This window comes from Podarcis bocagei (assembly GCF_964188305.1).
Source record: "Podarcis bocagei genome assembly, chromosome: 2".
In the NCBI taxonomy this organism is placed as follows: Eukaryota; Metazoa; Chordata; class Lepidosauria; order Squamata; family Lacertidae; genus Podarcis; species Podarcis bocagei.
Window position 1 is genome coordinate 12,144,831 of NC_138126.1, and position 14,359 is coordinate 12,159,189.

At 45.0% G+C, this 14,359-nt stretch overlaps 1 protein-coding gene across 8 annotated transcripts in view; it reads left to right on the forward strand.

Moving 5' to 3' along the window:
• Positions 1 to 98: 98 nt before the first annotated feature.
• The window catches only part of LOC308580360 (uncharacterized protein), a 40,106-nt gene continuing 25,845 nt past the window's right edge, over positions 99 to 14,359 (forward strand). For 4 of the 8 annotated variants that reach the window (XM_081181792.1, XM_081181795.1, XM_081181794.1 and 1 more), the window contains exons 1-4: positions 3,834 to 4,156; positions 7,691 to 7,871; positions 9,002 to 9,194; positions 13,024 to 13,198. In XM_081181792.1, the coding sequence (XP_081037918.1) occupies positions 7,801 to 7,871; positions 9,002 to 9,194; positions 13,024 to 13,198 (439 nt within the window). In that variant the 5' untranslated portion in view covers positions 3,834 to 4,156; positions 7,691 to 7,800. Of the gene's footprint in view, positions 296 to 3,833; positions 4,157 to 7,690; positions 7,872 to 9,001; positions 9,195 to 13,023; positions 13,199 to 14,359 lie in introns of those variants that run through there. The other 4 variants (XM_081181789.1, XM_081181793.1, XM_081181791.1 and 1 more) reach the window with 3 other exon arrangements.

Genomic DNA, 14,359 nt, shown 5'->3' on the forward strand with positions numbered 1-14,359 from the left:
CGGACTTCCCCCCACCCCCCGCGTTTTTGTTTCTTCTGGGTTACTTACCCAATAATAATAAAACATTTTTTTATTTTACAAAGGGAGATTGGTAGAGCAAAAAGAAAAAGAAGAAACATTGCATTGCACGGGTTTTGCAGGGTTGGTGTTTTGTTTTGAAGTTGGAATGGAACACGCATTTTACAAAGCGCACTCACACGAGAAAGTGCAACCGACGAAGAATCTTGAAAGCTGGGAGAACGAGGAGAGAGAGAGAGAGAGAAAGAAATAGAAAGAAAGAAAGGCATTTCAGATTGTAAGCTTCACTTTCCTCGTTTGTTCGTTTAAAAAAACACAAGCCAGGGTGTTGTTAATGGGAGGGGAAGGCGGGATTAAGGGGAGAAAACCTGACAGTTTATTGACTTGCTCAAAATCTTTTGTGTCCTCTGAGAGAGGTGGCCTTCTTGGTGGTGGCCCCCTAAAATACAGAAACACCCCCCCCAACGCACACAGAGAGGTCTGGGTCTCTGGCCCCATCTCTTTTTTGACTGCCCTCTATCTAATACGGTTTCTTTGTTGCATTTCTGTCCCGCCGTCTTCCCCAAAGAGCTCGCACTGGTGTTCACGGTTCTTCTCCCCCTCCTCAATGAATCCCCCCAACAGCCCTTTGAGGTAGGCTAGGCTGAGAGTGAGCTTCATGGCAGAGCGTGGATTTGAACCCGGGTCTCGTTGTTAAAGGAATTTCAAAGCATTCCCTGCTTACCCCAAGGATTTGGTGGCTGGAACATCTGCCCTGGCAACCCTGAAATCACTGGTTTTGAGAGCGGGTGTGGAGTTTTAGGACTTTTAAACAGTTTTTAGCAGTTTTAAGTGTATTGTATCGGCATTGTTTGCCACCCTGGGCTCTTTTGGAGGAAGGGTGAGATATAAACTTAAGTAAATCAGGCACACGCTTTTGGGAGTAAGTATTCCCATTTGCATCAAGCAGGTGTTACAAAGCAATAAATTAATTTCCGCCTGGCCCAAAGTCCACTTTTTTCTCCCTAAACTGCACCAAGGCTTCACTTCGTCCCATATTTGACTTTCAAGTGCTTTTTGAGAACTTTTTTTTAATGCCAACAGCCGTATGCCATTGTTTAAAATTTATCTAAATTTTCTCTTTTAAAAAAACCTCTTTAAATTTCTCTTTAAAAGTAGCCAGCCACTTTCCTGATTGTTCTGTATTGCTTTAAAATGTTTTAATGTATGACTGCATTGAATAATTGAAGACATGACTGCTCTTGCCACTTGTGAGGAGATTGCTTATAAATGTAGACTTTGAATGGACAAGTGTATAAATGAGTTCTCAATTTCATTACAACATATAGGTTAAAAATAAAGACATATGTATTTGGATGATAATAAGATCTATATATTAGATAAGCATATATGGAATTGTAATTCTTATAGTGATGCAGTATGGCATACCTTTCTTTTTTATATAAAAAAAATCACGTTTTTTCCCTATGTTCTTTATTTTAAGTGTTGTTAAAAATGCAGTCCTCCGTTGTCTCCTGAGACGGATGGATGCCAATAATAATAATAATAATACTAAATGAATAAAACATTTTAATGTTGCTCTCCACCTCTCTGAAGTTTTGCAAGAGCGTAGCATATAAATAAATACTTTAATAAACAAAATACATTTTCTTGCAAGGAAGAAGCCCATTGAGCTCTGTGAGGCTTACATCTGAGTTAAAACACACAGGGCTCATCATATTCCCCTTCTCCAAACCTGCTATCTTATTCCTGATGGATGCACACACTGTGGCAGGCCTGCCCAGGATGTTCTCATTATTTTCTCCTTTCCACTCCTCCTGGTCTCCCCACTCCACCAGCTTTGTAACTGCCCCACCACAAAGATAGAATAAGAGAGGTATTGCAACAGAGCCTTCACTTCCAGCTCCTGTCTTCAGGCCTCTGCAATGAGCATAATGCAAAAATTAAGTTTCCCTCCACCAGCCCACCTCTGACCTTTTAAAGTGATTAGTGTTGTTGTTCGTTATGTGGTGCCATTAATATGCACGGCACTTTGCTTGGGGAGCTACAACTCATGAAAAAGCAAATATAGCTCGGCTGCTGGTCCATAAGGGGATGGTGAAATTCACAGCTACATTGACTGGCCTCCAGGACTACAACTCCCATCAGTCCCAGTGAGCAGGGGGTTGTAGTCAAAAAATATATATGAGGGGGCACCAAGTCTGGCCTTGAAGCAGAGCTTTCCAAACTGTGTGTCGTGACACATTAGCGCGTCAAGCTGGAAAGGGGTTAGTTTAGCCTCTGGTTTGCTAGTAAAACTGAATTAAAACTGTGTCGCAAAATGGTGCATGTCAAAAATGTGTGTCACCAACATGAAAAGTTTGGAGAGATCTGCCTTGAAGAATAGAGAGTCCAGCTGTTTAAGGCTGAATCTGCAACCAGAGGATTTTCCACTACCTGAAGATAAGGCTTTGCATTTTGTGAGGTTTGCACTCCCTTCTGACCATGAGGAAATTGCCTCAATTGACTACTTTTAATAGCAATAATAATTTTATGAGTTATACTTCGCCAATCTGGCTGGGTTGCCCCAACCACTCTTTTAGCTAGAAAACCATTCAAAAGCAATCTCTGGTGTGTCTTTGTGTGTTGCCACGGATAAGTATACAAGCTGAATGTTGAAAGATTTGGGACAGATTTTTTTTAAAAATCCTTCACGCAGCGCAGAGTTAAACTGTGGAACTCACTCCCACAGGATTCTAAGGCATAAACTGCCTCTGATAAACGTGTGCACAAGCTGACCTTGCGGCTACATCCAGCCAAATTTTGGTACTGTTCTTAACAAAGTGTTGATGATGAAAGGTTCTGTGGAACCCAGAGGCTTGCCAGGCATTCTGCCAGATAAGGGTTTAACTTTGTGATGCATTTTATTGTTTATGTCTTTTCTTCTGGTTTATTAGCCTTCCAATGTAGCTTCAGCTACACAGATAAATATTATTATTTCTTTAACTTCTGTACCACCCCTTATCTGAAGATCACAGGGTGGTTTACACTATAGAAACAATATTCCAAATATAAACACAACCATACAAATATTCAGAATGTAAACACAATATTTGGAAGCACCTGGTTGGAATCATAAGAGTGGGAAGGGGACTCTGACCATCATCTAGTCTGACCCCTTTGCAATGCAGGAATCCCAGGAACGGCTGGTGGGGAAAACTTCCTGCCTGAAACAGCGGGGGGCTGCTGCCAGTCAGTGCAAACACGAAAGCTTATACAGTACCAGAACAAACTTAGTTGGTCTATAAGGTGCTACTAGACAAAATATTTAAAAAATAAAATTTTTATTTAACACTGAGCTGGATGAGGCAAGTTCCTCTTTCCCTACGAGTGTTGAGCACAGGATTCTCCTGCGCAGGCCACGCACAGATGCAATCTAGGGTTAAACTGCAAGAAATTTTAAAAAGTGCCATTTATTATTTTGCATCAGCAAGCGCAAGGAACCCACAACACGCGGCTCTGCCTCCCCCCTTTTCATCTTCCACTTAGGGTGGCTCTTGTTACACCAAGCGAGAAGCGGCGCTGAAATGGACTGCGCCATTTCAGGCTACAGGGTGGGTTAGGTTTATTTTTTAAAAAATAAAAACAAACCAGCTGCACCTTGCAACGAGAAAGGTGCCGCTGTAGGAGATTCTTTTTTCCCCACGCCGCGCTGCTTTTCTGCTTGCAGCAGTTTTGAAACGACCTGCATATATCATGTCATTTAAAAGTTGGTATGTCCCGCTAGCTGCCTGTCTGGAGCGGAACAAACCATTTCGCCACCCTGTTCCGGGGGGGGAGGAGTTGGCGATAGAGAGAGGAAAAAGAAGGAAGAGACCAAGGCCTAAATCATTCCTGACTTCATTTTAATAGTTCAAGCCAGCTCAAGGGGGGAGGGAGGCTTCTCCAGAAAGGAAGAAGAGGGGAGAGTTTCCTTGACCCAACCCGCGAACGTGTGAATGCGACTCCTGGTAGGCTACAGCGTTTGCAAGAAAGCGGGGGGGAAAGAGAGGGGGAGAATCTGGGCTTCGGCGGGTTTCCTTGCAAAAGGAGCTGAGAAGCAAGTGAGTGCTGTTGTTTTCCTGCCCCTTCCTCCCGATGTGCGAGGGGGGCCCAAAAGGTGCGGAGCAGTGGGGTTACCTCTTTGCATTTCTGGGTGCGTAGACTTATTAAAAAAGGCTGCATAGACTGAAGAGCCTCATTGTCCGCAGAGGAGACTTCGCAGTCGCTTGCGAAGCCATTTTGTTTGCGAGGAAGGCAGAGCTTTGCCTAGCAGAGAAAACACACCCTGGATTTTTATTTATTATTTTTATTATTATTTTTATTATTTATTAATTAAACAGGGAGCTGTGATTTTGGTGGCAGGGGAGGGGGTGCTTCTGTTTTTGTTTTCTAACTCGCATTCTTATTTCCTAGGGGAAAACGTGTGGTGGTTGTTTTTAAATTACGCATTTGCTGCTTTTGAAAAGATGCACGTGGGAAGGCAGTTTTCGGAAGACGGGGGGGAGCAAGCCGTAGCTCAGTGGCTTTGAGTGCAGAAGGCCCCAGGTTCAGTCTGCGGGTAGAGCCTGGAGCCCCCAGCCTCAAATCCTGGAGAGCTGCTGCCAGCCCGTGTTGACTATATGGAGCTGTGCGCCCTGAGCTAGGTGGGCTCCATGGGAGGGAGTCAACGGTCCTCCTGCTCCGAGTAAACCCATGAACATGCTTGACTTTAATTTCAGTGGGTCTGCTCTAGGCAAAACCGAAGTTGCAAGTGTAAGGCGGCTTTTTGTGTTGCAAAGGAAAGTATTTTTGTTACTGTCCTCAGTGTTATAGTGTTGTGGAAACATGAGTTGTGACAAGCCCTGGTGCACAAGACTCTTGCACCCTTTATTAGTCCAGCTGGAATAGCTCAGTTGGTTAGAGCATGGGGCTGGTGATGGCAAAGTTGCAGGTTCAATCCCTGAATGGGGCAGCTGCATCTTCCTGCATTGCAAGGGGGTCAGACTAGATGATGCTCAGGGTCTCTTACAATTCTGTGATTATATGATCTCTGTTTAGTCACATCAAAGAGGGAGTTTCCTTCCTCTACATAACTGTTAAAGCTGTAAGGGCCCTTGCCTCATTGGCATCCAGCTACCTTACATCCCTTCGAGTTAGTCCACTTCTCATAGTGTGGGTTGCGAGGGTGGTTTTGTGCCAGCCTTGCAATTCAGTCCAGTGCGGTTACACTTTCGGGCAGCAATCCTGTGCCCGCTTACCTGGGAGTAAGTTCCATTGATCTCTGTGAGGTACTGAGGCTTGCTTCTAAGTAGGCTCATATATCAGCATGGTACTGTTGCTGCAGGTTGAGGGTTCCTGGGGGGTGGGTCATGTATCCCATATTACTACTACTACTACTGTTTATTGCCTTTATGTCCTACTTTTTACTCCAAAAAGCTCAAGGGGGCATTATGGTTCTCCCCCATTAATTTGATTTTGAATTGATTTTAAAGTGAATTGATTTTAGAATGCTGTGTTACTTTTATTGTTGTTAGCCGCTCTGAGCCCAGCTTCGGCTGGGGAGGGCAAGATATAAATAAAATTTTATTATTATTTTATTATTATTATTTGATCCCCACAACAACCCTGCGAGGCAGGTTAGGCTGAGAGGCAGTGACTGGCGCAAGAAACATCCACTAAAATTGCCTTGTCGCACTCTCTGTACAGACCCAGTGCTGAATTCCCTACAAAAGCCTTGGGCTCCGCTGATATGCAAGCAGGATGCATATCACCCAGCCAAGCAAAATGCAACATGAGAATTTCATGCCGAACCACAAGCAGAGCAACATGCATCATTCTGGATTTTTATGTCTATAGCTCCAACTATATCTCTGTCTGTCACTATTTTCTCTTGCTCTTTCCCCCGGTAAATCACACTCCCCACTTCACCTCTCGGAAAGTAAACCCACTGAACGAAAGAGGGCTTAAACTTGGAATAAACATGCCCAAGATTGCATCTTCCTTTACCATCTCTGAGGGGGATCCCATTCAAACAGAGAGAGAGAGAGAGATTCTCCGATATGTCATGGCCATAAATGCACAATTGCTTTTACAAAATTAACACTTGATCTTATAGCCTCTGCCTTTCTGGATTGCCTTTGGAAATCACATTTAAAGCTGCAAGGAATTTTCTTTGGATCAATGTTTCTGTGTGTTCTGCAAGACAAGACACTGTTCATTACATCACCCAGTTCCCCCTCTATAAAGATCCTCGTGGAAAACATCTGTCTTGAGTTCAGCTGTGGGAGAAATGTTATTACGTCAACCGAGTTTGTGTGGTTTTTACTGCTGGCCAAGGAAAATAAGGCTACCTTATATTTGTGTTGGCTGCTGGGAAATTAAAAGCCAGATTTGCGGCTCAACTGTTGTCGTTTAGTTGTGTCCGACTCTTTGTGACCCCCTGGACCAGAGCACGCCAGGCACTCCTGTCTTCCACTGCCTCCCGCAGTTTGGTTAAACTCATGCTGGTAGCTTCGAGAGCACTGTCCAACCATCTCGTCCTCTGTCGTCCTCTTCTCCTTGTGCCCTCCATCTTTTCCAACATCAGGGTCTTTTCCAGAGAGTCTTCTCTTCTCATGAGGTGGCCAAAGTATTGGAGCCTCAGCTTCCGGATCTGTCCTTCCAGTGAGCACTCAGGGCTGATTTCCTTAAGAATGGAGAGGTTTGATCTTCTTGCAGCCCATGGGACTCTCAAGAGTCTCCTATCAGTGCATTTCCCCCACTTTGTTATGGCAGAACAAATAAAATGGTTACTGTTGAATCATCTCCCTTCCCCTAAGGGTTGTGGGATGTTATCGACTGGCAAGCTCCCTAAAGAAGGAATCAGTCAGCCTGCAACCTAACAGTGTGGGGTAGTGGTTAGAGAGAGTCAGGCTAGGAACTTGGGAAACCAGGGTTCAAATCCCCGCTCATCCATGAAGCTCACTGGGTGTGACTTCGGCTCAGTCCGACCTACCTCACAAGGTTATTATGGGGTGTAAATGTAGGCTTGCCATAAGTCTGGAATCTCCTGGACTTATTGAGAATACTGCAGCCACAAGCAGTGTCTGGGTGGAAGTCGGCGAAATGTCTGGTCAAATCCGGACATATTGCAGCCCATGTGTTGGCAGTGTCGTTTTTACCTCAGAAATAGCTCAAAAACTTCTTCTTTGCGATTTTGCTAAGAAAGCTCCATGACTCCTCCTCTCCGGATTTGAAATATGGCAACCCTAATGAAATGGGAAGGGAGGGAACCATGTACCACCCCAATATTAGTTTGCTCAGTTTCATTCCCTACCCCAAATAAAGCGCTGAGAAGTGAATATTTGCATTTAATGCCTCTTCTGTTTCCTCTTTTCCAAGGCGTTAGCTGGAGATGTCCTCTCATTCTTTGCCCTTGAGATTCTCTCTAGAGGGTTAAATCCACCAAGTCCGGATTCCTAGAGGAATACCTGTCTAGGAACCAAAGATGTGAATGGTCAAAGTCTAGACAGGCAAGACATTGACTAGGCTCTTGCATACTACCATAGTGGCAGTATTCTCAGTGGAAAGAACCCCAGCAATTGAGGGGTGTTGAGCACCATCCAGGATCCAGTGTGCTTCTGGAAATATGGGCAAGAGGAACAAACCTTCTGCTTTGCCATTTTTTTTTTAGGTTGGATCCAGCTCTTTTCACCTGTACACTCGTAATGGCTGGAGTTAACACAGAGACGTAAACGTCCATCTGCTCGTTGGGTCAACCTCAGAAGGAGTCCACACGCAGGCATGGCGAGCTGTTGTTCAGTGCCCAGATGCAACAACCGGCGTTGGCGTGGATCCCACGTCACGTTTCACAGGTAAGCTGGGCCACCTGGAAGGAATTGTGGTGGGTGGGGTATGAATGATTGCAAAATCTCCTCCTGCCTTGCTCAAATATAGTGCAGTTCTGTGACACAATTCTGGGCACCACCATTTTCATTGTCTGGAAACCAAGCCTTACGAGAAGCGCTTGAAGGAGCTGGGTATGTTTAGCCTGGAAAAGAGGAGACTGAGGGGAGATGTTTTTGGGGGACAGGAGGCGGGCAGATGTGGAAGACTCCCTGGTCCTGAATGGGGTAACTGTGCCCCTGAAGGACCAGGTGCGTAGCCTGGGAGTCATTCTGGACTCATATCTGTCCATGGAGGCGCAGGTCAATTCTGTGTCCAGGGCAGCTGTCTACCAGCTCCATCTGGTACGCAGGCTGAGACCCTACCTGCCCACGGACTGCCTCGCCAGAGTGGTGCATGCTCTAGTTATCTCTCACTTGGACTACTGCAATGTGCTCTATGTGGGGCTACCTTTGAAGGTGACCCAGAAACTACAACTAATCCAGAACGCGGCAGCGCGACTGGTGACTGGGAGCGGCCTCCGAGACCATATAACACCGGTCCTGAGAGATCTGCATTGGCTTCCAGTACATTTCCGAGCACAATTCAAAGTGTTGGTGCTGACCTTTAAAGCCCTAAATGGCCTCGGTCCAGCATACCCGAAGGAGCGTCTCCACCCCCATCGTTCTGCCCAGACACTGAGGTCCAGCACCGAGGGCCTTCTGGTGGTTCCCTCACTGCGAGAAGCCAAGTTACAGGGAACCAGGCAGAGGGCCTTCTCAGTAGTGGCGCCTGCCCTGTGGATCACCCTCCCACCAGATATCAAAGACAAAAATAACTACCAAACTTTTAGAAGACATCTAAAGGCAGCCCTGTTTAGGGAAGCTTATAATGTTTAATAGGTTATTGTATTTTAGTGTTTTGTTGGAAGCCACCCAGAGTGGCTGGGGGGACCCAGCCAGATGGGCTGGGTATAAATAATAAATTATTATCATTATTATTATTAGTAGTAGTAGTAGTAGTAGTAGTAGTAGTAGTATTACTACAGTAATAGTCTATGGCAATTTCCACAACTACGTGAATGCCCAACTCTTTAAAATTCAAAACAAAATTGTTTCAGGTTTCCTCTCACAAAGGAAGACCAGTTGAAAAAGTGGCTCGTGAACATCGGACGTCGGAACTTCACTCCCTCGTACAACGACGTCGTGTGCTCAGAGCACTTTAGAAGGACGGATTTCTGGGGCAAAGTGGCTTCCGGCCGGCGGGAACTCAAACCCGGAGCAATCCCAACTGTCATTCGTCGACCGAAAAAGGTGAGGGGATTTATTTAATTTTTTTAAGAGAAAACAGGGTGCGCACGTGCCGTACATTTAAACTACTGGGGAGTATAGTTTGTTCAGGAGGGTGGGGGGTTGTAGCTCTGTGAGGGTAAACTACAGTTTCCAGGATTATTTTTTTTGAGAAAGCCGTGTACTTTAAATGTACTGTGTGTGCAAAGCCTGTTGGTCCAGTCGATGATCAGGAATTACTTATCTGTGTTTTTATCTTGTATTTTTATCTTGTGAACATCCCTGAGATCTTTGGATGAATATAAATCTAATAAATAAATCTAAAAAAATGAGAGGCACAAATACAAGATGGGTGACACCTGGCTTGAGAGCAGTACATGTGAAAAGGATCTAGGAGTCTTGGTTGACCACAAACTTGACATGAGCCAACAGTGTGACGTGTCAGCTAAAAAAGCCAATGCAATTCTGGGCTGCATCAATAGGAGTATAGCATCTAGATCAAGGGAAGTCATAGTGCCACTGTATTTTGCTCTGGTCAGACCTCACCTGGAGTACTGTGTCCAGTTCTGGGCACCACAATTCAAGAAGGACACTGACAAACTGGAACGTGTCCAGAGGAGGGCAACCAAAATGGTCAAAGGCCTGGAAACGATGCCTTATGAGGAACGGCTAAGGGAGCTGGGCATGTTTAGCCTGGAGAAGAGGAGGTTAAGGGGTGATATGATAGCCATGTTCAAATATATAAAAGGATGTCACATAGAGGAGGGAGAAAGGTTGTTTTCTGCTGCTCCAGAGAAGCGGACATGGAGCAATGGATCCAAACTACAAGAAAGAAGATTCCACCTAAACATTAGGAAGAACTTCCTGACAGTAAGAGCTGTTTGACAGTGGAATTTGCTGCCAAGGAGTGTGGTGGAGTCTCCTACTTTGGAGGTCTTTAAGCAGAGGCTTGACAACCATATGTCAGGAGTGCTCTGATGGTGTTCCTGCTTGGCAGGGGGTTGGACTCGATGGCCCTTGTGGTCTCTTCCAACTCTATGATTCTATGATTCTATGAAATAAAACTAAAAATAGAGAAAAACAACGCTGGTATATAAATCTAATAAATAAAAATAACAATAATAAAAACAGTCATTGTTATTTGATTTAATGTACCCTTTAAAAATATAGGAATGGGGTAAGGCAAATTCCTTCCTGTTATAAGAAAAACTGCTCCCTTTCCCTTATGGGGTATTCCTGAGCCCAACCCTATCGGAGGAGAAAACAGAGGCCAGCAAGAATACATTGAGAAGCATAGTTTGAAGTTTATTCAAGGAACTTTTGCAACAGGGTCCCTACTCCCCACACGCAGGAGGGAGGAGAACCCAGAACAATGGTGTGCAAGTCTTTTTATAAACTTTTGAAATTGCCCACCCTGTAGTCCAAGACCCACCCCCACCCCCCAAAAACCCCCATCATACATACACATAGGCGCCGACTCCATGGGGCCTGAGGGGGCCCGAGCCCCCTCAAAAATTCGTTTGGGGGGGCTCCGCCCCCCCAATAATCTCTGGCGCCCTCCAGCAGAGCGCCACCGCCGCCCCTCCCCCAGCCCAAAATGCACAGGGTCGGGCTGCATGCCTCCTGCCTCACTCCCGAGCAAAAGCTCCACCAAATTTCCTTCGGAGCTGATTAATAGGCGCAGCACGCTCTCCCCTATTCGCTCACGAGGAGGCGGCGCCACTTTATCTGCATATTCATGAGCTTATTTATTATTCATGAGCTTTCGCGGGCTCCCCCAATGTTTTTTATAAGTCGGCGCCCCTGTACATACATCACAGAAGGAGGCAGACTACAGCAGAAGTCCTATCCTGCCAGGATACCTGATAATGGTCACTGATTGCTTTACCTGGGCAGCCTGGCCATTCTTTTGTCATGGTTAATACTTTAGCTCCTGAATCCAGGTCACAGGTTCACCCTATTCATACACAAATACGTCCTTAAGACAAATAAAAAAATTCCTTCCTGTAGCACCTTAAAGACCAACTAAGTTAGTTCTGGTATAAGCTTTCGTGTGCATGCACACTTCTTCAGATACACTATGGCAGACCAACACGGCTACCCATCTGTAATTGGTCCTTAAGACAGGATTTGTAAGGAAGAAGACAATGGAAAGGCTTTCCCCATTTGCCTCCTTTACTGCAGAGGAATATTTGAGGTCATTGGGAGAGTCAAAATGGCTTCAGGATTACTCTTCTGTGCTGTTTCAGACTCATGGTTCATATATTTAGATATGTGTCCCTTTATGAATATTTCTTCTATATTTGAGACCTTAAAATTCTTATAACAACCGGAACAACTCACTCACTCTGAAACTCACCTACAGGTGGTACCTAACACCAAGGAAATTACGTAGCACTAATATGCCCAGGAACCACACCAAAATGCTGGAGAGGGTGCACCTCCACAGGCACATACCTCCATATGTGGTGGGAGTGCCCCAAAATCCAACTATTCTGGACAACAGCCATACAAGAAATATGTAAAATAACTAAGCAGGTATTAGAAATCACCCCAGAACTGGCCCTGCTAAACATCTTCCAAGACAATAACGCCCACTTACACCACAAAGAACTCGTAACCCACCTACTTTCAGCAGCCGGAAGCATCATAACCAGACACTGGAGAGACCTGTCAGGAGTAAGCATGGACCAGTGGTACCAAATAGTATGGGAAACAGCCTTACTAAAAAAATTAACCAACAGACTGAAACTGACATGGGAACAAATAGAAGAAGATGCCTTTATCCCCTTTATCACATACACAGCCCAATAATACAATGACAAAAATCCAACAACAGCATACAAATCAATATGGCTAACCTGATTCAAAAACACCCACCCACCCCACTCACACACAAAAACAAAGTTCACCACAGCCAATCACAAACAAACAACCACACCCTAGGCCAACCGCAACCTTTCTCATCACCAAAGGAACACAAGTGAATCGCAGAGAACCCGCACAAGCGATGCTGACACAAAACCCCACATATATTAAGCAAATTAGAAACATTGCCTCCCAGCCCCAACCCCACTCACCTTTCCCCCCTCCACCTCTTCCCCCCCTTTCTTCCTAATGTAACCCTAATGTCTCAACAAATGAAACTGACCTATGGAAAATGGAACTTGAAAAAAGAGACATTGCGCATACCTTTGTAAACCAAGAAAACTTTAATAAAAAACAACAACAACCGGAACAACTCTGTATTTTACCCCTCTGTCTTGGAACATAAACATCATTGTGGACTCTATCCTTTAATAATGGCCTCGGAGCTCCTTTAAGGGCCCTGCTGCTAAATCAGGCCATTGGCTGCCTACCCCAGAGGTAGCCATTGTGTTCACTTCCAGATTTTGTGGAATACAACTCCCATGAGCCCCAGAAAGCACGGCCAATTGTCGGGAATGATGGGAGTTGCAGTCTACCACATCTGAACTACTTTTTGCCTGTTTCAAGATTGAGGAAACTGTAGTCCCTGCAGCATCCCTGACCATTAACCTTGCTGGCTGGGACTGATGGTATCTGAAGATATATTTCATTAGCGATCATAAGGAGGAGGGGAAATAAAGATGTGTTCCTATCGGTCTGATGCTCTTTGGTTTGTTTTACATTTACAAATGACAAAGGCATAATGGCAGAAGACGATTTGCAACCGGGAAGTGTTGCAAATGGGCCTGGCTTTCTGAGGCAGAGACTCTCACCAGGCCAAAATCCAATCTCTCTTCTCCCACAGCAAAAGCGGCTTCGGTTGCTGCTGTTGTTGCATCTTAGGACTGCTTCCTAACTGCTCTTTGTTTTAACTTTCCTTTTGCAGGGCTCTGGAAAGGGTCTTGCTAAAACGAGAAAGTGCCTTGTCCGGCGTAAACCACCCGATCTGGAACCAAGCAGCCAAACTTTGGCAGTCGGTGAAAGCGATGTTGAAGCAGCAGCAGCCTCCAAGAGCGACATTGTGATCCTGGAGCATTCGTACTCGGCACCGGCAAGCCCAGGTGAAGCCAGGCAGTCGATGCCACAAAAGTTCATAATAAATGACAGGCCTCTGTGAAAGATGCTTAGCTCAGTGCTGCTAAGCAGAAGAATGTTTTAAGTATTTGGAGGGGGGAGAGAAGCGTTCAAAGCCCGCTTCTTCCTGCAAAGACCTTGGAACGACCCCTGTGTCCTCATAGCCTATGGAAACAGCGGAACCTCGGTTCCCGAACGCCTCCGTTGTCGTACGTTTTGGTTCTCGAACACTGAAAACCCGGAAGTAAATGCTACATTTTCGAACATTTTTTGGAACCTGAATGTGCGACGCAGCTTCCTCGGGGTGCAAGAAGCTCTTGCTACCAATGGGAAGCCGCGCCTCGGTTTTTGAACATTTCGGAAGCCAAACAGGCATCCGGAACGGATTTCGTTCGAGAACCGGGGTACCGCTGTACGTGTAACTCAGCCTAGTATGGCGCCCTCTTGCTAGGGCTTCTGGGAGTTGTAGTCCGCAGTGGTTGAAGGGCACCAGGTTGAGGAAGGGAGATGCGACAGTGACCTAGCGAGAGTCCTGGGGGCCAGGTAAAATGCCATAGGGGGCCACATTTGGATCCCAGCCCTGTGCAGTCCACTGCTACTGTTCTGCATGGGTTTTATACCAGGGTTGTGTTGGTTTGTGTTGCTTTTATGCTCTCTGAATACCATTTTAAGGTCTTTAAGGTGCTACTGGAAGGAATTTTTTATTTTTTATTTTATTTTGACTATGGCAGACCAACACGGCTACCTATCTACCATTTTAATAAGCATTTTGTTATTTATTTCTGGTGCCTTTCATAATTTCTTGTAAATTATGTGTTCTCCGAGTAGGGCTGAGGAAATCTCCTTGCCTGAAATCAGAGTGGATTTGATTTAAATCAAATCAAATTGATTTAAATCACTATCACTAGTCAATAAGACTTGATTTAAATCATTTTTTTTACAGAAAGACTCATTCTTGCTGGTATAATCTTAATATTCACAACCAGATGAAAGTTTCATTTTTGGAATAATAAATTTTCAGAGAAGTTTTTACAGCTATATAAAAAATCACTGATTTGGTTAGACATAGATATGAAATTATTGTGAGGTTTAATTAACTTTTCTGCTGTACTTTATTGGAAGGAGAAAAGTAATCATTTCCTTGATAA